Consider the following 26,322-nt stretch of genomic DNA (forward strand, 5'->3'; position numbering starts at 1 on the left):
TTTTTTCTAGGCATATGCCAGTGAAGTGGTGTACATTTCATGTTATTATTTCAAATATTCCCTATTTCTATATAGAATAGGTTTTAATTTAAGCAACATCTTCACACAACTGTCTAATACCATTTTATGTTAAACAATTGTTTGCATAATTATAATGAATTCTGATCTTACACTTATGCAACATACCAGTGCATAAAAACATACAAAAACGTATAAAAAATTTAAATGTCAATACCATACACTAAAAATGTGTAGAGACCAGTCTCTCTGCATCCACAAGTTTTAATCAAAATAACTCTCAGGGTCCACAAAGTCATGTTCAATACTTTTTTAAACCGTCTTCATCCATCAACAAAAACAGCCAAAGAATCATAAAATCTCAGCTGAACATTTGGATGTTGCGCTATTTCATAAATGGATGTTACACTAAGTGTGTACATTCTTTATATTTTTCAGAAATTAATCTCCCAACAGGTGCCTTGCAGTATTCAGGCCAAAGACTAAATGCTGGAACCTATCAGGTCATTCAGTGCTGAAAATCATCTTGAAACCATTGTTAGGAGAGGTTGGAAAGTCAGATGGATGAAAAGAGAATATGAACACAAGTACAGTAAAAGGCATGAAATGGGTTTCTGCTAGGGGCTGAAGGGATAATGCAAAGAGCCTTGTGTAATGTCTACAGTGCACTGCATAAGGTAAACTGACTGCACTAAATCCCTATGAGACACTGAAGCATCTTTTTCTAAACATTATAGTAGTATTTTTTTCTAAACATTAAAATAATCTACTACAGTGAAATTGTAGAGATAGATGGTCTGAACTATGCTTTTATCTATCACTATGATAAAGTTATTGAAAACTTAAATATAAACCCTCAATGTTGCATATGAATGAATGCATGCTGATGTGAAATAGAAATTCTTGGAACCTTGTTATTTATATATATATAAAACACACACACACACACACAATCCAAGTTTTCTGAAGAACACTTTTTCAAATTATTTTCATCCTCACAGCCAACCGCTACAAGAATCTGTAATGACTCCAAGCTAGCATACTTTCCTTAAGATAATACCCCACAAGTGTATGCTAACTTGTTAAATAATTTTCTCTTAGTCACCGTCAATTATCCATCCACTCTATTCCAAAAAGTTTGATTCGCCTAAAACCCACAAATCTTACTGTGATCCTCGTACCATCATTCCAGTCACGTTCTACAAACTTCATACTATGTATCATCTTTCCTGCTGGTCAATGGAATGGAATGGAATCAAAATTTAGGCTTGAAGCCAAACACTGGAATCCTGTTGTGGTCAATCTATATTTATTACTGACATGCAACAAGAATGAAAAAACAGATCACATGGAATATAAAACCATTGCTGTCAAGTTTTCAAGCCTGAAAAAGAACAAGTGCCCTTGAAGAAGCAAAAAAGCTACACATGTACACATTTAAAACTATGGCTACTCCCTAATGCAACAACCTTGAAAACCAGCAGCAATGTTCCTTTCAAAAGTAAATGTACTACTATGATATCCACTAGAGTCGTCAAGGCCTTTCACAACATGTGTCCACATTCTTTGCAGGTTTTCAGATTATCGATTCATTCTAATAAACCAAATTAAAAAGAAATTTGTAATTTTCCTGACATACGAACCTATGCTTTCATATATGGTTGCAGGCCATTCTCCTGGCTCCAAAGATACCAAGGGCAATGATGATAGATAAAAATCTATACCACCTGAAAAGTGGCACGTTATTAAGGAGTATATGACACGAGCGGGAAAAGCCTAGTCTTATGTGGCAAAACAAGTGGTAAATCTGTGGACTAATACCCTACTAAAAAGGAGAGAGTCCCTCCTGTCACTGGCACAGAGACAAATCTCAACAGATATCTGGCTTAACCTATAGAACAGCCCCCCCTATGGATGAGTCAAGTGTACTTTCCTCTGAACAATTAACTCAGGCTATAACAGACAGAGCGAAGACGCCAAAGACAGACTTATCAACCTCATTCAAGGTAGCTTCAAGAGGGCCCTCTTGCATCACAGTGCGCCAAGACCTGCGAGACAACCATCCCAGCCCTATTTTCGACAGCAAGCCCTCCAGCCATCTAGGGAGATTACGAGAGGAAGGAAGACAGTCCTTCCATACCTCCCTATCTGACTGTCCCAGGAAGTGTAACAAGATGGAAGAGGGGTCACTGGATGAGGGTGGATTGTTTCCCCCACCCCTATATCAAACCAAGGTGGGGGGGCTGTCTAGGGAACATGTGGCCAGAGTAGTAGGAGTTCGGAGCAGAGAAATGGCTATCCAAACACTCAGGAAGGGATATGTCCTTATATTCGAACACCACTCTAGTTCCCTTTCTACTAGAGCACTCCCCAAAGGAGAGAGTCCTACAACAGGGGATACAAGACATGCTACAGAAGGGGGCAGTAAAAGTAATGGAGGACAATACATCCTGATTCTACATCCACTACTTCCTGGGAGATAAGCATCCAGGGGTTGGAGACCTCTCACAGACCTATCAACACTGAACACCTTTTGCCTCACTCCATTGAAAATGGAGATGGCCCAGTCAATTTTGGTGGCAATCAAGGTCTCGGATCTGCAAGATTCTTACGTCCACATCACAACAGCCCCCAAAGTATTTACTACTGTTTCAACTGGTGTCAAAGTGGTCACACAGAAGGGGCACCCAACTACACAGGTACTCGGACAATTGGCTTATTCTGGCACCATCTGCAGAACACGTCAAGAGAGACAGGGACATAGTATAAAAGTTCGGTACCTCGGAATACTGATCAACCCCACAAAGTCGGACCTGGTTCTGACACTAAAGATCAGATACTTCAGCATGATAATAGGCAGTGAGGGTGAAAGCCTACCTTACACAAAAAAGTATCCAAGTTCCTGAAAATATCTGACCTGTTCCTGTCCAACCCTCACCCACCAAATAAAAAATGGCAAATGTTGATCAGTCACCTGGTGTCCTTGGAAAGTTAGTACCAAGGGTTAGGACCTGTATCTGTTCCTTACAGCGAAAATTGAAGGAAAAGGAAAAAGGACATAAACAGATCAATTTGATAAGTTCAGCCACATCTTAATTTAGTTGTTGTATAGTAAATGATACAAGTCAGGGATTTTGCCTTTCCACTATTTCCTTCTTATATTAACCAAGATTTTTTCATGATCGTACCCAACAGATGATGTGCACCACATATCTCCAAGTTCTGCAGTAACAATTATTTCCATCTTCAATCCATTTATCACAGACTCCTCTACTCAGACTATCTAGAAGTCTAGCCCAACAAAGTGGAGCACATATGTTATGAAGAATTGTATTAAAATTCTCAAAAAGATTGAAAATTATGCAAAAAAAAAAGTTGACTAGACTACACCGCTTCTCAATATGTAAGTTTGCCCACATCAATTAATATCAGAAAAACCGCAAGTAAAGTACAGTTCTTTGATTCATATGACCCACCATGTGGATATGTATAAACAGTTACATTTTCATCAGAGCTAGCCTATTCTCTCCTATTTCATTTACCTATTCAAATACTAAGTGTATAAACATTATCAGTGTCACATATACTGGTAAAATCCTAATATCAAATGTACTGCAGAATCAAGTCAATATAATCATCCATGTTTTCTTCACATATGTATCTGCCCTTATAACGTAATGAATACAAAAATCTAGCTTCTTTTCAGGAAAATAAAGTTCTGACCTTTCCTCCCAAGTAAAAAAAATGTCTGTATCTGGAGTAGATTTAAAGTGTCCAGAAGTGGCCGTGAGATTCTGGTTCAAAGCGTGACATTCTGGTTCAAAGCATACCTAGTACAAGGACTAGATCCAGAAAATTCACATGTAACTTCCTTCACGCATCCTACATAAGGTGGCACCTAATATTTGCTATACGGATTTAGAAAGTTTAGTATAACTCTACAAACATCTTTCACGCAGTACTGAAGGGTGGCCTCAATTCAAACCAAGTTATATACTCACAGAATAGGTAAAAATTTGATATAGTCTAAAAAGGGTATGCCACTCTCTCACATATGGTGAAGCTTAAAAGTGTACAACTTGGTTCTTGACATCCATATATGAGCATGAAGGAAGCATATCAGAAATCCAGAGCCTAACACAACCTATGAAAAACTCGAAATTCAGCAATCTCTTCTTGGCATACTAAATAAAAACTCACTTGTCTATAAAAATGCAGTATTCAATAGAGTTCTAAAAATCTATGAACTGAAAAATCTGCCCAATTTATCTTCCAAATACACTACAACAAAAATGACAGAATAATGGCTGCAATTATGGATAGGACAGAATCCATAGCCCATTATAAAATAAATTTGACAACAGCCTACCAAAGTGGAGAGAAGTTACTGACAATGATAAATTTTTTACTAGTCATACATTTTGGCAGTATTAAACTGCCAAAATGTATGACTAGTAAAAAATATACTTTGTACACTTCTAATACATGGGCAATTGTAAAAAAAAAAAATTGTTTGCAATTGCACAGCTGCAAAATGCTGGTACTAGACAGGAATGTGTTGGAAGATTGATCATACTATAAAAGATAAAGTGGTACAAGTGAGATATTCAGAGATAGGAGAACTAACTGTGATCTGTAAGATTTAGATGGTCTAGCTATGAGATGAGAAGGGAAACACCACCAGTGAAACAGAAGAAACAGCATGGTAGGGTCCAAAATATAACGAAGACCTAGCATTGAAACCATGAAAAATTAAATATCTAATAAGCACTAAAGTTAGAATCCCTCTTAAACCCTACTGAATAGTCATTAAAGATTGAGGACATGACTTCAGTGTAATTCATGAATAATAATGATGTAACTTCAAAACATGACTAAAACAAGTTCATTTCTTATTAACACTACAATAAAAAAAGAACGTACAGGCAATCAAGCTAAGCAAAAAAGCCATCTCATCAGCTAAGATCTGCAATGATCCATCATGAAACTCAAATAACTAAGAAGAAAACTTAGTCTGAGTATTCTTGTATTTACACACAATTTGGAATAAACTGGATTTACAAATTTGAACAATCAAGTCATCACTCCATTCAACAGCAAAATGTTAATCAGCCTTTGTGGTAATCCTAATTCTTCCTTCTACAATCTTTAGGATGTTTTTTTTAGTATAATGAATTATTATTAACCCTTAAACGCCGAAGCGGTAAAAATAAAAAACTCCCCCGAATTCCGGAGCCGGTTTTGAGTGAGCGCGGAAGCGGAAAAAATTATTTTTTCAAAAAATCACAGCGCGCTTAGTTTTGAAGATTAAGAGTTCATTTTTGGCTCCTTTTTTTGTCATTGCCTGAAATTTAGTATGCAATCATCAGAAATGAGAAACAATATCATTATCATATGTAAATAATGCGATATATGGTAGCGAAAAAAAAAAATCCTACATAATTGTATTAAAATCACGCTGTGCAAAAAACGGTAAAAGCTAACAAGTTTCTTTTTTTTTCGTTGTATTGTACACTAAATTGCAATCATTTTGATATATAATACATTGTAAAACAATAAAAGCAACACAGGAAAAATATTATCACAAAATGATGTACGAATTCGTAACGCGCAGACGTAAAAAGATGTTTTTTTCAAAAATTCACCGTAACTCTAAATATTGTTCTAGAGACTTCCAATTTGTTTCAAAATGAATAAAAATGATTGAATATTACGATACTGTAAGAGTTTTAGCTTACAATTGCGTTTTTAGATCATTTCGGTAGAGTCAAAGTTGACCGAACGTGGTTTTTTTTCTATTTATCATGATTTATATGCAAATATTCCGAAAATGAGAAAAGCTACAACCTTCAAATATTTTTCCTTTTATTTTACATGAAATTGCGCACATTTTCATATATAAAACTCTATGAAATGCCTAATATGAAACGAAGCAAATTTTCCGAGAATTCGATGTACGCAATTCGAGATTTATGGCGGAGAATCCGCGTGCCCGGAGGAAAGGAAAGTTTTTTCATAAATTCACCATAAATCGAAATATTGTGCTTGAGACTTCCAATTTGTTGCAAAATGAAGGTAAATGATTGAATATTACTAAAATATAAGAGTTTTAGCTTACAATTGCGTTTTTCGACCATTTCGGTAGTCAAAGTTGACCGAACGTGGTTTTTTTCTATTTATCGGGATTTATATGCAAATATTTCAAAAATGAGAAAAGCTACAACCTTCAATTATTTTTCGTTGTATTCTACATGAAATTGTGCACATTTTCATATATAAAACTTTATGTAACGGCTAGTTTAAAATGGTGCAAACATTACCACAATCGCACGTATAATTTTTTCGGAAGAGTTACCGAGCGGAGGTAAGGAAAATGTTATTTTTTTCATAAATTCACCATAAATCGAAATATTGTGCTAGAGACTTCCAATTTGTTACAAAATGAAGGTAAATGATTGAATATTACTAAAATATGAGAGTTTTAGCTTACAATTGCGTTTTTCGACCATTTCGGTAGTCAAAATTAACCGAAGGTTGAAAATTTGTCACCTATCATTTTTTATATGAAAATATTTCAAAACTGATGAAAGCTACAACCATGGGTTGTTTTTAGTTGTATTGTACATGGAATTGCGCATATTTCCATATATAAAACTTTATGTAACGGCTAATTTTAAAATGGTGCAAACATTACCACAATCGCATGTATGATTTTTTTCGGAAGAGTTACCGCGCTGACGTAAGGAAAAAGTTTTTTCATAAATTCACCATAAATCGAAATATTGTGCTAGACTTCCAATTTGTTGCAAAATGAAGGTAAATAGTTGAATAATACTACAATATAAGCGTTTTAGCTTACAATTGCGTTTTTTGACCATTTCGGTAGAGTCAAAGTTGACCGAAGGTTGAAATTTTGGCACTTATCGTTATTTATATGGAAATATTTCAAAACTGATAAAAGTTACAATCATGAGTATTTTTTTGTTGTATTTTAAATAAAATTGCGCACATTTTCATATATAATACTTCATGTAACGGATAATTTAAAACGGTGTAAAAATTATGTCAAAGTGACGAAATAATTTTTGAGATGTGTCACTGATACTTTTTAGTACGATAAGAAAGAAATTCGCGCTTGCGCGCCTGCGTAACGATTGTAAACAAAAAAACGCCTTGATCCGTGAAAACTCCCAGCATCCCCAAGGCAAGCGATTCAAAAGTTTTCGGCTGGTAGGCCTATAAGTATTTTCCGCGAATTTTAAAAAAAACAAAAAACTTTTTTGAGCCGACGTATGGTACGTCCATTCGGAAATCGGGGGAGATTTTGACTCGACGTTTAATACGTCCATTCGGCGTTTAAGGGTTAATAGGGCTTAGTTTTTCCAGACCTCCGAGTCTCAAGTAGACTCTTCTCGGGCTGGTCTAGTATAATGAAAGATGTTCTTTTTAGTATAATGACATCTTAAGGAATGAACAGAAGCAAATACACTATCTAACAAGATAGTAATGAAAGATGTTCTTTCTAGTATAATGACATCTTTAGGAATGGACAGAAGCAAATACACTATCTAACAAGAATCAATGAAATGAAAAAACCTATTTAGGTAACTCCATCAGCAAGCAAGTCATTCTGTACCCTTTGTTATGATAGGGATTATCAAATTTAACTATTCTGGTGACAATATAGTACTGTATTTAACTAATGTGTCAACCCTGAGAGTTTTTTCAATTGCGAACCTGAAAAGCTTGCATGTAAGCCAACAGAATGAAAACACCTGACAAACTTCCTTACAGTCAATACTGTCATCTTAGCACTTACATCCACCTGCCTGAGTCTAGCCACCAGTTTTTCCTCTGTGCTCGTTAAGGCCTCCAGGACTTTGTGGTTCTTTTCCCGTAACTCCTACAAGGGACACACAATGTTAGACTTGGGGGAATCTAGCATTCTACTGTTCTTCAAAATAAAACAATTATGAAATGCTTGTTATTCAAAACAGAAATAAAACCAAATCAAAATCAAGCTCATGTTAAGTCATCAAGTTAAGTTTAACGAACAGCATGGCTGAAAGAATTAGGCTGAAATTCATAAAAGCTGCGTGTGTGTGGGTGACGTGAAATTCATTCCAGTTATGTTTTGTCAATGTGTCCTTAGGAGAAACATTTTTTTCAAGACTTCAACACATGCTTACCAGCCCATGTCTCCATGGAGGATTCCTCAAATTAAGATTGACAAGCAGAAAGAGCCACATTAAGAAAGAAGGGTTCAGGGAGGTGAAGGGATTTATTTAAGGAATCAGCAATCTCCACAAACAAAATTCCCTTACTTCACTCACCAGCAATACTGTAGAAAACCAATTTCGCCCACATAACGTTCGGAAACTATGTGCGATACGTAACAAGTCACAAAAGCTTACGAAATTACAATTCGGAGAGTCACAGATCCTATAGCTTACAGTACTGACATACAATTAAGAACCCCTTACTAAATTGTCTGGTTCCTACCACCATTACTATTGAACTCTCCAAAAGAAAAATACTGTAAAGGGCTTCTTCACTGCAACAGGGCATAGACTCAAGCAACATTCTCAACAAATACCACCAGATACACAGAGGATAGAATAGGAGTAAAAAAAAATGGGTGTTCAGCTCAATACAATGGTAATCTCTCTTTTACCCAATTGGAGACCAGTGGATTCCCTCTTGCCATTACCTACTGTGATATAAATACTAATGATTTTGTGCAGCATGCCAATAGCATTTTTTAATTACCAAAACTAATCTTTTATATCATGGCTTTACAAAGATGAAGGTTAGGAAACTTTTTTTAAATACTGTATTTGACTACAAAAAGAGTAGGTTACAATATGTTGTACAGGTGGCTAGGAGACGAAATGTTTCCAAATCCATGACTCTTCCACTACTATAATACTCAAAGTTAAATTTACCTTAAATTGTTAAATTTGTGTAAAGATGAAATGAAATGATCTATTTCTAAGGTAATTCAAGTAAAAAAAAAATATTGATTATAGTGCTAAGTACGTAGTAAAATACTAGACACTTTTACAATGAAACAAATATACTGTACTCTCTACAGATTTTCCAAAATCTTAAGAACTTTACTTTTAAAATTCATACAACTTTACAAGAATTAAAATCTAGAAAGAAACAAATGGGAAAATTAAACCATGCACAATGCAGCATCTGTTAAAAATACAGGCAAATCAACATCTAAGACAAAGGTGGGGAGAGAAGCAACAATGATCAGTGGAAGTGATTACAGGTCTGTACTCACATTGTTCTTGGTCTTCTGGCCCTCCAGATCTTCTTTTAATCTTGATATCTCTTTATTTAGGTTTTTAACTTCAGATACGTGCTGTTCTATTAAACTATCTTTTTCTTTCACTCTGTAACAGAAAAAAATTTGAATTGGATCATGATTTTCAATAAAAAAAAGTGGAGAATATTTCCACAACTGTAAAAGACTGAATAAACCTCCTTAAGAGAAACTCAATAGCAAATAACCCGAAAACCTACATTTACACATTCAAGATACAAATACTAACCACTGGTTGATCTAAAACAATCATGAGTTATAGATGACTGAAAGGTTAAGGATAGCAATGAAGCTGGAGCCAATGAACCTACATGTGAGAAATTCAATTTTCTTAAAGAAAACAGCTGTGTAGAAACTATGAAAACACCTCAAGTTTTCAATATAGTTAACATTAGAAATGGTCCAAGTGAAACCCTCTAGAACAGAAAACATCTTACAGGGATTCTAAATGTGTTGTGTCAGTGGCGACACTTTGCTCTGCATGTACATCGCCATTTTCCTGACCCTCAGCTGCTGGACGGACACTTTGCGACGCTAGCGATTCCTTCTCCTCCTTTAAACGCTCAATCTGCAATACAAAAAAAATGTAATTCAGTATCATTTGCAGAGCTATAAACCAGATTCTAACAGAATATCAACAAATATGCAGTGCAATATACTGTTTGATTAGCAATCATGAAGTGGTAAACTTCAATATACCGGTTGATTAGCAACCCTAAATTAGCCTACTTGATAATTTTAGTGGTCCTTTAGCTCACTGTCTGATGCTCAGTAGTCTAGGTTGCCATAAAGCACAGGCAACTTTTAATGGTGAATTATTCTCATTTTACTGCCCCCCTCCCCCCCAGGTAATAAAATCCTTCGGTCAGTCATAGCCGCACAGAAAGCTAACTTGGCTTAAATCTATCAGAAGGAAATTCCAGATAACACCTAGATTTAAATATATTGAAATGACTGCTAGCGCTGAATTTTTGTGCACTGGGCTCCTGCACAATGAGTTTCATTATCTTTTAGCCATGAAAATAATTGCATCTAAAAATAACAGCAGCAAAATTATTGCTGACCATTTCTTATGAAAACTTGACTAAAATCAGTCATGTAGATATGACTAAGAACTCTATTATCCCCTGGAATCAAATAAGCAATATGCACCAACCACAATACCAATGAACTGACATCAAAGTACAGAAGATCAGTCATCATGAATGATTTCATCACTGGCACAAGCCAGATTTAAAATTATATTTGTCCAATACTCAGTTCTTTTCGTTCATTAGTGAATATGGTACAGAAATTAAAGAAAAAATCCAACAAACAGTAATTAGTAAAGTAAGGGCTTACAAAAGCACAAGTGCACACTGAAAAAAATATGCAAGCACTGTAAAATGCTATACTTTAGCTTTCAAAACAACTGCAAGCAATTCCTAATAAAGAAAAATGGACAAATATGTAGTGCTTAACGACAGTGACTGTATTTAATGTAATTAGGTTTGGTTTTATTTTCAAGAATGAAAACTTTGAGAAAGGCAAACGCAACTAAATGCAAGCTTGAAAAATTCCCCAAACTTTTTAAACTTTTACCAAGTTGAAAATCTTTAGTAGCCTAAAGGGAAAAACATGCATTAGCAAAAGCTTATGTTAACCTATCTAACTTGTCCAAGAAGAGTTTGTTAATTTGAGCATAAAGACAATTAGTTGTTGCCCAAGGTATTATTTTTCATTTACAAGACTGGCATAAATTCTTAAAAGATGATTAACACAGGAGGCAGTGACAGTCCACTATGTCATTATCAAATGAGAGAAAAAATCTCTTTCAATCTAACAAATGCTCAAGATGGAATTTAAAGTTGTTTTCTCTTCCATAAAAATGCAAACAAACAACTGAAAAGACAATAGGTATCCACATTAACTTAGATGAGTAGCATAGAATAACATTAAGCATTAAAAATGAAGTGGACACTCAAAGGGAAGGACCACTGCCACTGATCAAAACTAAAGAGAATTACAAGAGGCACGTTTATTTCCTAATATGTAATCATGAAATGTGAGCACTACTCGTTATGAAAAATGAAATGCTAATCAAATGCTACGTCGTGTGATGTGTCAACTAAAACAAGAAAACAGCAAAGCTGGTGGATTAAAAGCAAACAAAATACATGTGCATCAATTACCAGTAAATTCAAACAGCTATTACTAGTGGTAGCAGTCAACTCCATGCTCTCCAGGCAACCAGTCAGTCTAAACAAACATCACACAACTTCATTCTCAACTAATCACACATCACAATCTAGATTTCGTCCTGGTTAGAAAACAAAAAAAGTTTCCCAAGGAGGTAAACTTCAACAAACTGACAAGTCATGCAAGTTTAAAATGTTAGTTGGAAGGTTATTGGTCATATAATAGGGAAGACTACAACAAACATTCATGTCAACTAACACGGGATTAGAACTATTGTACAAAATCAGTAAAATCACATACAACATTCACAGGATTAATGAACAAACTTTGTGTTAATAAGTAGCACAGAAATTACTGTATATTGATTCGACCCTATGATAATCATAACTAAAAAAAAATTGGCTACATTCTCAGGATTAAGCGAATCTGCAACTAGACAAACTCACCTGATTAGTTTGATCTAACACCACTTGTCGAACACTACTAAGATCAGACTCCACTTGAATAAGTCTGGAATCAACTTCTGATTTCTCACGCAAGGTTTCCTGTTAGAATTACACAAGACCTTGGGGTCACTCAGTTCCTCCAACCTTGACCATCAATATTACGAAGATGATGCAAGCTAATCTGGCCTAAAGCTTGTACGATAACATTATGAAGTGTCACTCTGTCCTAACAAAAGTCCAGCATAGACTTCCAACCATCATTATCACTAAATAAATTACCTTCTGCACTGTATACCCATAGGATCCTTTCATAACAAGCTTTCTCCAGGGTGCCTGATATGCTACAAAAGACATCTTCAGATAATCCTGTAGTATTTGTGTTACATTATAAATATATAATGCTAACTTATGCTTAGCAGGATAGTCCAAGTTCACATTAAAATAAGACTAGAATAATGAAAATATAACTATACCCATTTAAATAAGCAGCTTCTCTATCAAAATTCTCCTGTCAAGACCAACGCAACATAGGAATACGAAAAAACATCCTGTGTTACGCACACAATTTTCATCTAAATGAATTTTCCAGCTGTGGAATTTCCCTCACTCTAATAGGTTGAATGAATTTTTAGATTCAGCATTTCATTCACATGAAGAGCAAGTTGTTTCTAAATCTTGTATTTTAGCCAACCAATTGTTCAAACGAACCAAATTTGCAAAGCCACTTACACAAAAAATTCTTTAATTACAACCACAGTCTCAAAAAAAAAAATATGCTCATGTTTTAAAAAGGACCATTTCCTTGACCTCTCTGATGTGGAAAACCACCACAAGAAAGAAATGTCAATGTATTTCCTAAACTGATGACTGTACTAACTTCCTATTTCACAAGTTGCAATAAAGTAGTGCTTATATGTCCCTAGTTAAATTACTATCCTGTTTCCTGGCCTATCATACAGAGGCAATAGATTTAAAATGCAGCTAATTGCACACATTCACTTGAAGACAAAAAATGCCATGTACAAAATAAACAAGAGGGATTATCATGAATGTGTGATGATCATATTGAGAATACATACTACTAAGATAATGTGTGCAAGCGTGTGTACTTAATATTAAACATTTGCATCTCAAGAAAATGAAAGGTTTTTCCTGAATGAGTTGAACCTATTGAAATTTTTTCTGAAAAAAAAGTAGAGCCCACAGACAGTATATCACTGAAACACTGGAAATTATCACCCATATTTGGACACCCCAAAAGCCTGGACATGACAAACTCTTACCTGCATCTTGTGCTGTAATTGTGCATATTTACTATTTTCACTAGAGAGCTGCACTATAAGACCATCACGCTCTGCAGCTATAGCTGATGCTTCGGCCAAAGCCTTGGCGCGTGCAGCATCAGTGTTTGCCAATTGTGTATGAAGCTCAGACAACTGAGCATTTTTATTTACTTCTTCAGCTGCTAACTTCTCTTCCAGTTTCCTGTTGTGTTCTTCAAAATTCAGCCTCAGTTCCTCTGACTTCTGCCGAGCAACATTTGCCTGCAATTCTGCATCGCTCAAGGATGCATGCAATTTTGCTATCTCAGCCTCATTGGTGTTACTCTTCAATTGTTCAAGGATCTGCTGTTGCTGATCCAATTTGGTCTTATATTCCTGCTCCAGTTCTTTACGTAACTCGTTCAGCTTAGCTGTTTGGGCTGTCACGGCATTGCTGGCAGCTATCTCCTGCTGACGAGTGTGGTTGGCAATGGTGTCATCGAGCTGACTCTTCAGTTTGATAGCACGGGACCGCTCACCGTTCAGCTCAGAACGCAAGTCAGATATCTTAGCAGTGAGAGCTTTGTGGGCCTCATCCTTATCCTGCAGGCGAGCCTGTACCTCTTCCAACTGCTTACGCATCTGGGTGAGGGGATCAACTTTGCCCTTCTCAACCCATTCCCCTCCATCGTTATTCTGCTGCTGTTTATCCAATAAAATGTCAATCATCAACTGAATCATGTTTCCACTGAGAGCAGACTGCTGGAGCAATGACACAAGCTTCATATCACCCTGAGCTGAAATCAAAGGTAAATGATTAATCAACTTCAACTTTTAGACATACAACACATTGATAATAGTGTTATGTTGAAAATAAGTATCTTAAAAGTCTAATCTATTCTCTTTGTATCTCTAACATGGCATTACAAGACAATACATAAAAATTAAGCTTCACTTTTAAATGTTGATAATTCATAATGTAACCTTTATGGGACTAGATACTATCCTCTGCACTGGTTGCTTAAATTTCCATCTCATCTAGATTTCCATATTTGTATGCCTTATCCACACTCTTTGGAGCCTTCCTATTTATTTTCAACATCCTCCTTTGTTACTATTCTAATCATACATTGTCACCTTATGTTGAAAGCCGCTGTAACTTCAAGAACACTTTATTTTCCATCTCTCTTACTTCGTAAACTGCAAAACAATCCCATTACACTCCAGCCTCAAGTGACAAACCAGACAGTAAAGTACTAAGGTTTCCTTGTAACATTTTTTTCTTAGACCCAAACTGCACTGCTTCCCACTTTTAATTTTCATTCATTCCCTTTCGTCTCTCCCCGTCTAGATTCCTAATGTTACCCTTGCTTGCCCCAATGTTTCTAGCATTTCAGATCAATTCCTCCAGAAGTGCCTTATGGATCCAAACAAGCAATCCAGGTCTTGTTGATCTCCTTTATTAATACTACTACCAGTAAGTCTTCCTGAAGATGATGTGCAATTAGAACCTAAAAAGTTCAAGTGAAGATACAATGCATTACTGCCCTAAACAATTCTCCATGTACATATTTTAATAATCCAATTATATTTCTATCCATGTATTCATTAATGTGCTTTTTCTTTTCTATAACTGATCTCTAATTAATTCCTATTACCCTCTGTTACTTCTTTCAAATAAACACCAGGTTCCTTCAATCTTGAATTTCAAGTAAATGGCCGTTTTGTTCTTGTCACTTCCATTTGGCTAATACCTATGGCTCCCCAGCATCAGGGTAACTAATTTACTACAAAGCAGCCACAATCAAGACAAAGCCTTTTAAAATATGACTCACTGGAAGCAGCAGTAGCCTTCTCCTTTTTCTTCTTTTCTTTCTTCTCTTGGGTGGGAGTTACTTTGCCAGTGGTAGCAGCTGGAACAGCAGGAGCAGCAGATGATGCATTCTGGACAACCTGGCTTTCGACAGTCTCAATGATCTCAATCTGCTGCCGTTTAACAGGTGCCTCTACCTGCAAGGCAAAGAATTAACTGAATATACAGTACATACAAATTAGGCCAAAGGCCTAGTACTGGGATCTAAGTGGCCATTCAGCACTGCAAGGGAAACAGAGTAGAAAGTTTTGAAGGGGTAACAAAAGAAAACCTCACTGTTGCACTATGAAACACTTGTTAGGAGAGGGTGGATAATAAAATGAAATTAAGAGAATTTGAAGGGAGGCACAGTAAAAGAAATAAAATGAGCTCAGATAGGGGCCAAAGGGAGGATGCAAAGAACTTTAAGTAATGCATACAGTCCACTGTGTGAGGTGCACACAAAGAAAAGAACGAAATCTTAAAAACTGGTCTCCCAGTATCAAAAGTCAGCTCATTTCAATGTCTAGCAATTAAATAAAACTATGGCTTATGAATAGAAAGTCTGGCTTGGAAATTCACAAAGTATGGTACACTGTAATAGTTCTTGAAAAAGGCTGCTTGAAATGTAACATACATCGACATATTGCGAGGCAGTTCCTAGAAGTAATGAAAATAAGGAATAAGCCTTGTGAAAAAAATCTTCCATTTCTAACCTCTTTCTTAGATTCTTTAGCCTGAGGCAATGGGGAAGGTTCGGGAGCGGCCTCTGGTTTTTTAGACTCTGATTTTGGTGCCTCGGCTTTGGAAACAATGACCTCTTCAACCTTCTCTTGCACCTGTTGCTCCTTGCTAGCAGTAGTCTTAGCTTCAGGAGCAGGGACGTCCTTAGCCTTCTTTTCATCTTTTTTCTTTTTCTTGTCCTTCTTCTTATCCTGTAAAGAACCCTTTTTAGAGATCTATATGCTAACTTCCTAAGACACACTGAAAGTACAAGTATCCATACACAGACAATTTATCATAAAATCATCAAATTCAACCACCTGATGGTCCTTCAGCACTATTCTTGAGTCACTAATCTTTAATCTTATGTCAATGAGGAATTTATGAACAGCTATAAAAAAAATTATGGTCTTTCTTCCAAACAGTTTTCACCAAGCACATGTTAGGCAATTTAAGAAGCATAGAATGACTGACTACTAGCGTGGTTTTCAACCATTATGGTAACTTGCACAGCAACAATATAACAAACTGGGCATACACCTCAATCTTTAGAAAAAATAAAAAGGTAAATACAGGCAGATACATACACAGGTAAAGGTAAACATCTACGAAAATACAATCAATGTGAACTATTTCCTATCAATGTGAACTAAAGTTTATTGTAAAACCTTGTAGGTTTTATAATAACTTGTTAGTTTGTTACCTTCAACACTCCACTTTCTACTACACTTCAAAACCTCCAAATTCAACTATAAATATATTATTCAATGAAAAAAAAACTGATGACTCAAAATCTTTCTTTTTTCCTGTTAACACTGATAAATTATTGAACAAAACCCCTGAAACCATGAATCATTGTATGGAAACTCTGAAAGCATTTATTTTCATTAAACACAAACACAAAAAACTCGCAAATATAAAAAACTGTATCTAGATGAACTTGGTTACCAATTCTCACTATAATCACCTGAAACCAAATCTGACTCAACTTCACTATTCCACCTGAATATTAGTAGAACTACTCTTCTGCCTACCCTGGACTCATAGATATGACTATGGCAATGGCAATGGCAATTTTGTTGCCAAGGCAAAACCCTGAACCATAATTTATAGGATACTGAATTAATGACAACCCCTCACCAACAATAATACAAGTGTGCTAACCAAATGAAAACATAAAGGGAACAAGCGACAGTTTTTGCATCACTACAAAGGGTCATGAAATAAAGATCGTATAAATATAGCAAGCTTGTACCTGTGGGGGTTGAGGTGATGGTTGTGGTTCTACTATAGAGGGTGGAGGAGTAGGTGTAGGTGTTGGTTCCTTGATCTCTGGTTCAGGCTCTGGTTCGGGTTCTGGTGCGACAACTGGGGCCACTGCAGGCTTTACTGACGGCTCTGGATCAGCCTCTTTCCTAACTTTTGGCTTCTTTGGCTGATAAAAGGAAAAAAACAATTTATTATTTTGAATACTGTTGCAGACAGAATTTTTGACATGTAATATCAGCTTACATGACTTCCTTGGAGAGAGAGAGAGAGAGAGAGAGAGAGAGAGAGAGAGAGAGAGAGAGAGAGAGGAGAGAGAGAGAGAGAGAGAGAGAGAGAGAGAGAGAGAGAGAGAGAAATAAAACTACTTTCTATTCAGAAAGGGTGTTCTTAGATTTATTAAAAAAAAGCTCATACCCGTCATTTTTACTCTAATCACTCATTTACATAAACAACTGTTTAATTTAAGCTCGATGAACTTAACATGGGGTTTCCCGATACATAACTAACAACCACTGTAATAACTCATTTTGAAAACCAACAAACATTACCATAATCAATATCCACCTCATTTTTCTTCAGATGGACTGTTGTGTTTGTTATAAAAGCACGGCATGTATATATTCTTTCAGCTTCCAACCGTCAAACTTTTTGCAATTAAGCTTCATGACTTGTGTTATGCAAGTGCATTAAGTAATATGCTGTATAAAAAATGTATTTCACAAATTGACTGAAAATGTCTTCCAACATGATTAACACCACCACTTCTCCAAATCAAACAAAAACTCAACATACCTTGGGTCTGTATTTTATTTGCTTTTCTGATTTAACAGGTGCATTTTCTTGCTCTCTCTTCTGGCGCTGTTCTGCCAGAGCTATTTCAAAAGGGGTTTCCTTTGTGCCAAGGGTTGCTAGGATGTAGACAACCACTGTCAACACCAGCACTACCCCACCAAGCACAAAAACGTCCATTGTGCACTATGCTAAAAAGCCAATACCTGAGGAGGAAAAAAAAACAACAAAGGTTACGGACTGGAATATAGGAGATAGGATTTAGGCCAAAGGCTAAGCACTGGGACCTGTGGTCATTCAGTGCTACCACAGAGGTTATGAGATGATCCCTTCAGACTCTTAGAACAAGGTCACATTCAGTGTTACCCTTCTCTAATTTTCAGTTGCTATTTCAGAAATCCTCTAGGGGTCCTAACACACTGAAAATTGAGGCTGTACTTAAGGGTTTGTCAGATTTATTCCATAAACAGTGCAACTCATTATTTGTCTATCAGCAATGGACACTTCCCCTTCAGTGAATCCCATTCAGTGCATCAAGTTGTATTTAGTGTCTATGATTTAAGTGTTCAGGTCTGAACCATGTTTTCTTAGTTGAGGATTCTATCATAGAAAAGAAGTGCCCTAACATAAAAAAAAGGTCAAATCACGTCCCATCATATTATAAACTATTAAATCAATCAATTAAAAGCACCAAAAAGTAGGTGAAAATACATTAAAAATTCTACTTTCATATGCCATTGTAAAAAAAAAAAAAACTCCATAAAATATTATAAATGTTATTTTGAATGCCAATGTTCAATCAGCAAAATTAATTAAGCTTAATTCCTTGAGACAGTCATCTATATATACATAAAATATCTATCTGAAATCTAATTTTTTTTTTTTTTTTTTATACAATAGAAAGCATTACATCTTTTTAAGTTTTGTTTGTTGCTTATATGGTGCTTTTACAATGCAACCAGTGGTTATTCAGCAACAGGACCAACAGCTTTATGTGACTTCCGAACCACCTCAAGAGTGAATTTCTATCACCAGAATATTCCTTTCCCACAACATAGAAAGATAGTTAACTACACTTCCGAATGAGATTTGAAATTCACTAAAAAAAAAATAAAAAAAAATAAAAATAAATAAATAAATTGGCAGTCAGCAGAAGAGTCAGAATATACTGAAGATAACAACCCAGAGCAACCTGACTTCACTTACACTGATTTATGAAAATTAGTGCATAACACTGTGAAAAAGAGTTTGTACAGCTGGAAATGCAGTACACAAAAAAAGATGCACTGATGGCACAGTCTACCTACAGGGACTTCACTTACGACTGTATGAAGCAATTTAAAAAAACACACTTTTCAAAACTAATGTGCAGTGTATAATTATATCAAAGCAGAATGAACTAATTCAGACTCAAACCTGTACTGGTACATGTAATGGTGTACTCAGGAGAGAGAGAGAGAGAGAGAGAGAGAGAGAGAGAGAGAGAGAGAGAGAGAGAGAGAGAGAGAGAGAGAGAGAGAGAGAGAGAGAGAGAGAGAGAGAGAGACCACATCTGCCATTCTCCATTTTGTTTATGCTGGGCTAATCATGTAAACTACCATTTAATGTCTATCTAGTCACCCATGAATTTTGAAACTAACTTAACCTTGGAGAAATCCCTATCAATGACAGGAACCCTTCCCCACATTCACAAGCCCAAATTGCCAAATAGATGTATGCACTATATTGATTAAACACATTTTGAATAGACTCAACTGATTACGCAAGTGAACAGTACATGAACTGCACACTCAAATTCAATTAGCAATTGCTTGTTTCTAGCGAGTATTCTCAAAATATCACAAATTCTTGGTAATTTGTATTTTTCCTAGCGATACTTACCTCGAAAGACAAACTCGTAAGAACTTACAGTGACCTTGAAAGCAGAAAGAGCAAATGGGGAAACTGACAACTGCTTACTTGTTAATTACTGTACTACACAAAAGTACTATACATGATATCACCTTCAAGTAGGCAGCACATCACTTGCAGCTGGCATTGCATTTGTTGCCACCAAATTACCAGCCATATCATTTCATGTTCATACTTAGCCAACTTTCTGAATGATTATGTCAGAATCTACTTACTACAAAAATACTTAATTTTTAGTAGCTAATGTTATCTGAAAGAATTTTTCCATCATTGCTGCTGCTAAAGGCTTTCATAGATAACTCCATCAAACTAAGGGAGAGAGGTTTACTTCAATGCTCCAAGTAAATAAGTCACAAAATCATTCATTCTACAACTGGTGCTTACAATTTTCAGGTACGTAGTTTTGTTTAATTTAAACATTTCTGGCCTTTTCATCTAACAATATGGGGGCCCAAAGTAGAAAACCAGGATTCTTGGCCTGTGAAAATGCAAACTGAATGAAAAGCTGGGATATTTAGTAACCTAACCAATGTGACCCTAAAGAATGTTCACTTTGGAGGGTATACAAAACTACAGCTTAATCAAGCAGATTGCGAGAATTCTCATGAGAGGTCAAGACAATTTGTTGAATTAGAAAGTGTAGCAAATCTCTAAATAATGATCTGCAATATTTCAATATAAAGTTTTCATGCCCAACAGGTTCTTTTTTCCATTTACACTTAACACATGATATTAGTGATACACCCCTTAATTTATTTCAAGTTCATAGAATGTATCCAGTCTACCAGAGAATAATACATACTGTAGTACACCAGATATCCCCCAAGCTTTCTGTATGTTCAGAGGGACCCAGGATGTACAAAGTGTATGGGAGCAATGGAAAATTTCATATTCCCCCCCCCCCCAAAAAAAAAACTGACACCCCATACACAGAAAAAAGAAAGTTGAAAACCTGACCCTGGTATAAAAAATTTAACTATGCAATAATAGTACCTTAAATCCTTGGTAAGGAACTGGATCCTAACCTCTATTACAGGGGGTTATGTAGCTTAAACTGTAACTGCAGACAACATTACTGTATCATACAACTATACAGTGGAACCTCGACATACTAAAGTCCCTACTTACGAAAAATTAAATTTACGAAAGCAAATACGAAGATTTTTTTGCCTCTGCATATGAAAATAATTCAGGTTACGAAAGGGTGTTACAGTGCTAAAGTCCCGAGATTCGCCCCGATCACTGAGAACAATTTTAAAACTCGTGCGCCGCCGTCAACTGAGTAGACTCTCCACCATCCTCCCGCTCTCCCATTGGTTCCTGATGCTAGTCACTGCCATAAGATCCTACTCTCCTATTGGTCAGCATCATGCCTTTACGTAAAGGCATTCCTTGACCATTTATTGCAGCAGTTCTATTGTAAACACTGGAATTCGTTCGTTCACCTATACGTATTTTATTTGTTAACATAAATTCGTGTTAGTGATTTCGCTTTCGTTGTACTGTAAGTTACTTTATCGTGTTGTGTGTGAACTTAATTACTTACATTATTAGCCATGGGTCCCACGAATGTTGCTGAAGTTCACAGAAAGAACAGGATGCTTTCTATGGAGAACGAAGATGGAGATAATCATGAAGTGTTGAACGAAGATGGAGATAATCATGAAGTGTTAATGTTTTCTGCCATTTGTTAATGTGTTTCGTAGAGTTTAGTGTTAATGCTTTCTGTCATTTTTTAAGATTTCGTAAATTTAGCGTTAATGTTTTCTGCCATTTGTCCTCCTCTGTCGCCACTTTCGTAGATCGCCTCACTTGAAAAGTAAGGTTCCACATTTTACTTCTTACGTATGTACGTAGAACAATATTTCTTGTACCATGTACACTAATACACTTTATTTACAGGTATGTAGTACATATTAGTAGTATATATGTAGTTTAAGTTAGGTATTGAATAGTCCAAATTGTTGTATTTCATTGTTTATTGGTCAATTTAGCTTTATTATATAATTTACTGGGGTGTTGTTGTAGGGCTTGGAACGATTAGGCATTACATGTAAAATGTGGTTCAAGATACGAAAAAATCAGGTTACGAAGGCCGCTTCGGAACAGATTAATTTCGTATCCTGAGGTACTACTGTATTTGACTCATTCAGTAACCTTTTTACAAACAACTTTAGCTACTTTTTTCACTAATGCCAATACGTACTAATTTCTAGTGATTTTTCAACTCATTACTGTATAGGGATATTAGAATACAGTAATAAACATTCTGCCCACATTCACCAAATCTGTTCTGGAAACAACAGAAGCTACTTTCATTGCATAACAGTAACATCTACAAGCTTGATCATCTTGAAACTGGAGCAAAATTTTGGGCCTTCTATCTAAAACTGGGGCCAGTGATGCCATCCTGTACAGTATATTTAACCTACTTACAAATGCCACCCAAGACAAATAACATTCCCCAAAACTGAGTACCGCAGCATGTGGATAAGTGAGAAATTTTAAGTTAAAAATAATATAGACTAATATATCTCTAGTATTTTTAAATATAATCATGTAGGATTTTGAATCCAATTAAATCCATACTTAAATGTCCACAGAGTTCAATTGCAAATTCAGACCACCAACACAGTGCCACTATGATAGCAAAATAAAGTACAGAGGCTATTCACCTGACCAGTAAGCCTCCAACATTTGGATGAATGAGACTGACAGTGGCTCCACTTCAGTAACCTACGCCACAGCTCAACAGGTACTTCTTTGGGTAAAAATAATTTACAAAACTTAACCTAACCATCCCCTCATCTACACTTTACCCAACAGTATACCGTATTCACTGCCGATGACTAACTGGGAAGGACTGTGAGCTATCAAATCATTTGACCGGTAATTCTAAGCCCTCATTCCGCAGTAAAGTAAACTAAGGCAGTTGACGTTTTCCTACGTTATTTTACTTACTGAACAAAAATTTAAAGTAATATTTATTCAGACGACTGTAATTAACCCGCAAGGGCCAGTACTAAACACGCGAAATACATTGGCCCCCCAATCCCTAGTGGATGTCGTATTCACGGTTACGTTTCTTGCAGGGTAATTCTAAAGAATAGTTCCGCACGGACTGCAAGGAACATAACCGCGGATATGACTTCCACTAGGGATTGGGGCGTCCAATGTATTTTGCCGTGTTTAGTACTGGCCCCTGGGGGTTAATTACAGTTGTCTGAATAAATATTACTTTGAATTCTTGTTCAGTAAGTAAAATAACGTAGGAAAACATCAACTGCCATAGTCTACTTACCGAGGAATGAGGGCTTAGGATTACCATTTGACCTTTTAAGGAACCTACTCTGCTTCAGAGCAGCAAGCTAGGCTATACTGTGCCAAGAAATGGATTTCAGAAAATATAACTTGAGAAAACACCGCTGTGCGGCCATTTGATTGGAAAAATGGGCCACTTTTCACTCGATATCTAATTGGTGAAACAACAATACAATTCAATATTTAAGCATACCATTCAAAAGGTTGAAGTTTCTTCAACAAAATGAGATATATGAAACTGCCATGTGAAGTAAAATAAGCATGTGAAGTCTTCATAAATTAAGTGTTTAAGGCAGTTTTTTAAATCCAATATGGCATGGTATGGTTGTGAGTGCAATTCGGGGTAGATCTAGGGTACTTATCCGTGGCGGCCTAGACTATGGCAATTGCGGTTTTTCTATGCAGTTTTACCTACTGAACAAGAATTTTAAGTAATATTTATTCGGACGACTGTAATTATCCCCAGGGGCCAGTACTGAACCCGGCGAAATACATTGGACGCCCCAATCCCTAGTGGATGTTGTATCCGCGGTTACGTTCCTTGAAGTCCGTGCGGACTGCTTCTGTAGAAATACCCAATTCGGTTCTACAGTCGCAGCCACGTCCTTCCCAGCGCTCATTTGAACAATATTCGTGCATATATGAAACATCTATTGATATTACTCAAGATTGTAGTTGTAATCAGCACAATAAAACAAAATTTTGATGCCTATATTCCCGGGGTCATGTTTTGAACCGAGATGCATTTTTACCTTGTTATCGGTGGTTTTATCCTTACTGACATCACAACAAACTCCATAGTGCTTATTTGATTGTAATTATACACATTTCGTTCTTAATTCACTCCAAATTCCAATCTAAATACATGAACAGCAAAGCCATGGCGGGAATAATTTTTCAGCCTTGTACGTCTGGCAGCCAGAATCCATGAGTCAAGCATACGACAGTTTAATGAATTGTTCATGACAAAAAATTTATATTTTTTTACTAGCACTTTCCATTTATTTAAGTCTATATTACCATTTTGACTTTCTTTTTAAAGTTCAATAATTGTATGGCTGAAATAATTTGTTTTTAATCTTTAATAATTGTCCAGCTGAAACATATGAAACCTTTAATGTGTGCTAGGAATAGCAAGTCATCGTTGCCAATTTAGTGGAACTTGACACATACACCGATGCCTTTACAAAGTGTTTCCAAGAATTTGAGATCATAGTACGTAATGCAATAATCATAAAATTGCCCTAATATTCATGTATATATATTACAAACACTAAATTCACTTACTTACACGGTTTTGCATAAGTTTTAAATCAAGTTTGGAGGGTAAACACAAATCAATTGGCAAGTGATAAAAAAAAAAATAGGAAAGCACAAACACATCATAGCTAATTTTCACAGCAAAACCGATGAAACTTATGTCAGGAATCAGGTTACTTTTACAACAATGAATATTTTCCAATGAATTATCTTGAATACGTAATAAATTATGCAATTCATAACCTTATTCTGGGGTTTAACTAACTATTTTAATGTTATGTAGCGCACTCTTCTTCTTCCCGAACAATCGCCATGTTTTCCTGGCTGCAAGCATAAACACCATCGTCGTTTAAGACTGTCGTGAAAAAAGTGTCCCAGCATTTATGGGTAAGAGTGGTATGCGGATTTAGCGCAGGAAATGGGAAATCTGTTTACACAAGTGACTCTGCCAACATCGAGATGGCGTCAATCTTCTATATGTCAGGTGTTTTAAGTAAAAATTCGAAAGCGTCATGGAGGCAAATTAACACTGCCCTTGGCTAGACTTTCATTAACTTCTGCTTATTAGGAAATTATGGCCTCAATTTCTTACTTGGGAAAAAACACTTACTTCGAGGGGAAAGTAGAGGTGTTGCTTTCACGGAGGTGGGCTTGTGAATAACCTGTAACTTTGCTTACTGGCAGTGCTAAAATTTGTTTTCTAGGAAAGTGGCTGCGCTACCATACAGGTGGCCGCACAGTGGTGTTCTACCCTATGCTACAGAACAATAAATTAGGACGTGAAATCTTCAGCCTACGGAGCCCTACCCAACACAAAAACCATATACTGAAGGCAGTACTGAACACCTAACAGGATGCCCTGACCTATCCTAGCTATCTAGGGTCAGGTAATAGATTATTAGGAGCCCACACTAACCTACACATGGCCACAGACATCATCAGGCTATGCCAGTGGTAAAATACACACAAATTTCACGAAATCTAGGTACTACTCGCACAAAAACCGAGTCTTGAACCGATTCTGAAACACTGACCTCCGTAAAGGCTGGAGAGAGGTCAACCTGCCCGAGGCCTCGTCTGTCTGGGGTGTCGTAGGCTACCACACGACAACGTAATGAACACGAGACCACGCTTCAACACTGGCAAAACCTTTCGTCTACCGAACACAGGTCCCACAAAAGCGTAAATTCACAGGAAAAGCAGAAAACGGGAGGGAGAAGACGACGTTAGATCCGGGGGCGCGACAGAATCGTGTCCGGGTTCATTGTTTACCAACATGCCATAGATATACACTACGAAAACTACGACGTTTAAGCCTGGCCCAACGAAAAGCAACGACGTTCTATGGGTCGGCCGAATAATTACCGGAGCGGAAATAGCCTGCTGGCGGCGACGGGAGCCACATGAAAGAGGAAACACAGGCACACACACCCGCCCACTGGAAGTCGTCGCGAAATGACTTTGACAGACAGACCGGTAGGTAAGGAGAGAGGTTTCTGGGAGACTCAATTCCAGATTGCCATCGCTTTTTCGGCGACTGACGCCCTAACGCTCCTTCTGTGCTCGCTAAAAGTCGCCACTCGAGTTTATCTCACCTTTCTGACAACTGTAGACGAGGATTAAGTACATGGAACGATTAATAATTGGAATTGGGCAGGACAAGACATAGAGAGAGAGTGCCGCTCCCTCCCCCTGCCTCACACAGTGCACTGGCCGCCCATCGGCTTTGTAAAAAGGCTCCTCATTGGCTGTGACTCGATTCGCCAACGAGGATTGAGTACGGACGGAAAATAGGTTTATTATTTCTTTTATAATAATATTTAAGCTTAATCACAGCTCATTTTTCAAGTAAAACTTTGTTTAAAATTATCAGCGTTATAATCTCTCCATGAAAACAATGTTTTATATTAGAATAGGTGATATACATAAAAGAGTTCTCCATTATCCATTCTTCCAAGT

At 36.6% G+C, this 26,322-nt stretch overlaps 1 protein-coding gene across 16 annotated transcripts in view; it reads right to left on the reverse strand.

The window, feature by feature from the left end:
• The window catches only part of LOC135223541 (ribosome-binding protein 1-like), a 60,826-nt gene extending 34,712 nt beyond the window's left edge, over nucleotides 1-26,114 (reverse strand). For 12 of the 16 annotated variants that reach the window (XM_064262038.1, XM_064262037.1, XM_064262034.1 and 9 more), the window contains exons 1-10: nucleotides 25,959-26,114; nucleotides 17,875-18,077; nucleotides 17,069-17,248; nucleotides 15,807-16,025; nucleotides 15,074-15,248; nucleotides 13,260-14,035; nucleotides 11,977-12,075; nucleotides 9,790-9,920; nucleotides 9,311-9,422; nucleotides 7,838-7,921 (exon numbers count right to left, since the gene is read on the reverse strand). In XM_064262038.1, the coding sequence (XP_064118108.1) occupies nucleotides 7,838-7,921; nucleotides 9,311-9,422; nucleotides 9,790-9,920; nucleotides 11,977-12,075; nucleotides 13,260-14,035; nucleotides 15,074-15,248; nucleotides 15,807-16,025; nucleotides 17,069-17,248; nucleotides 17,875-18,051 (1,953 nt within the window). In that variant the 5' untranslated portion in view covers nucleotides 18,052-18,077; nucleotides 25,959-26,114. The other 4 variants (XM_064262024.1, XM_064262023.1, XM_064262028.1 and 1 more) reach the window with 4 other exon arrangements.
• Between the last annotated feature and the right edge of the window lie 208 nt (nucleotides 26,115-26,322).

This window comes from Macrobrachium nipponense, chromosome 10 (genome assembly GCF_015104395.2).
Source record: "Macrobrachium nipponense isolate FS-2020 chromosome 10, ASM1510439v2, whole genome shotgun sequence".
In the NCBI taxonomy this organism is placed as follows: domain Eukaryota; kingdom Metazoa; phylum Arthropoda; class Malacostraca; order Decapoda; family Palaemonidae; genus Macrobrachium; species Macrobrachium nipponense.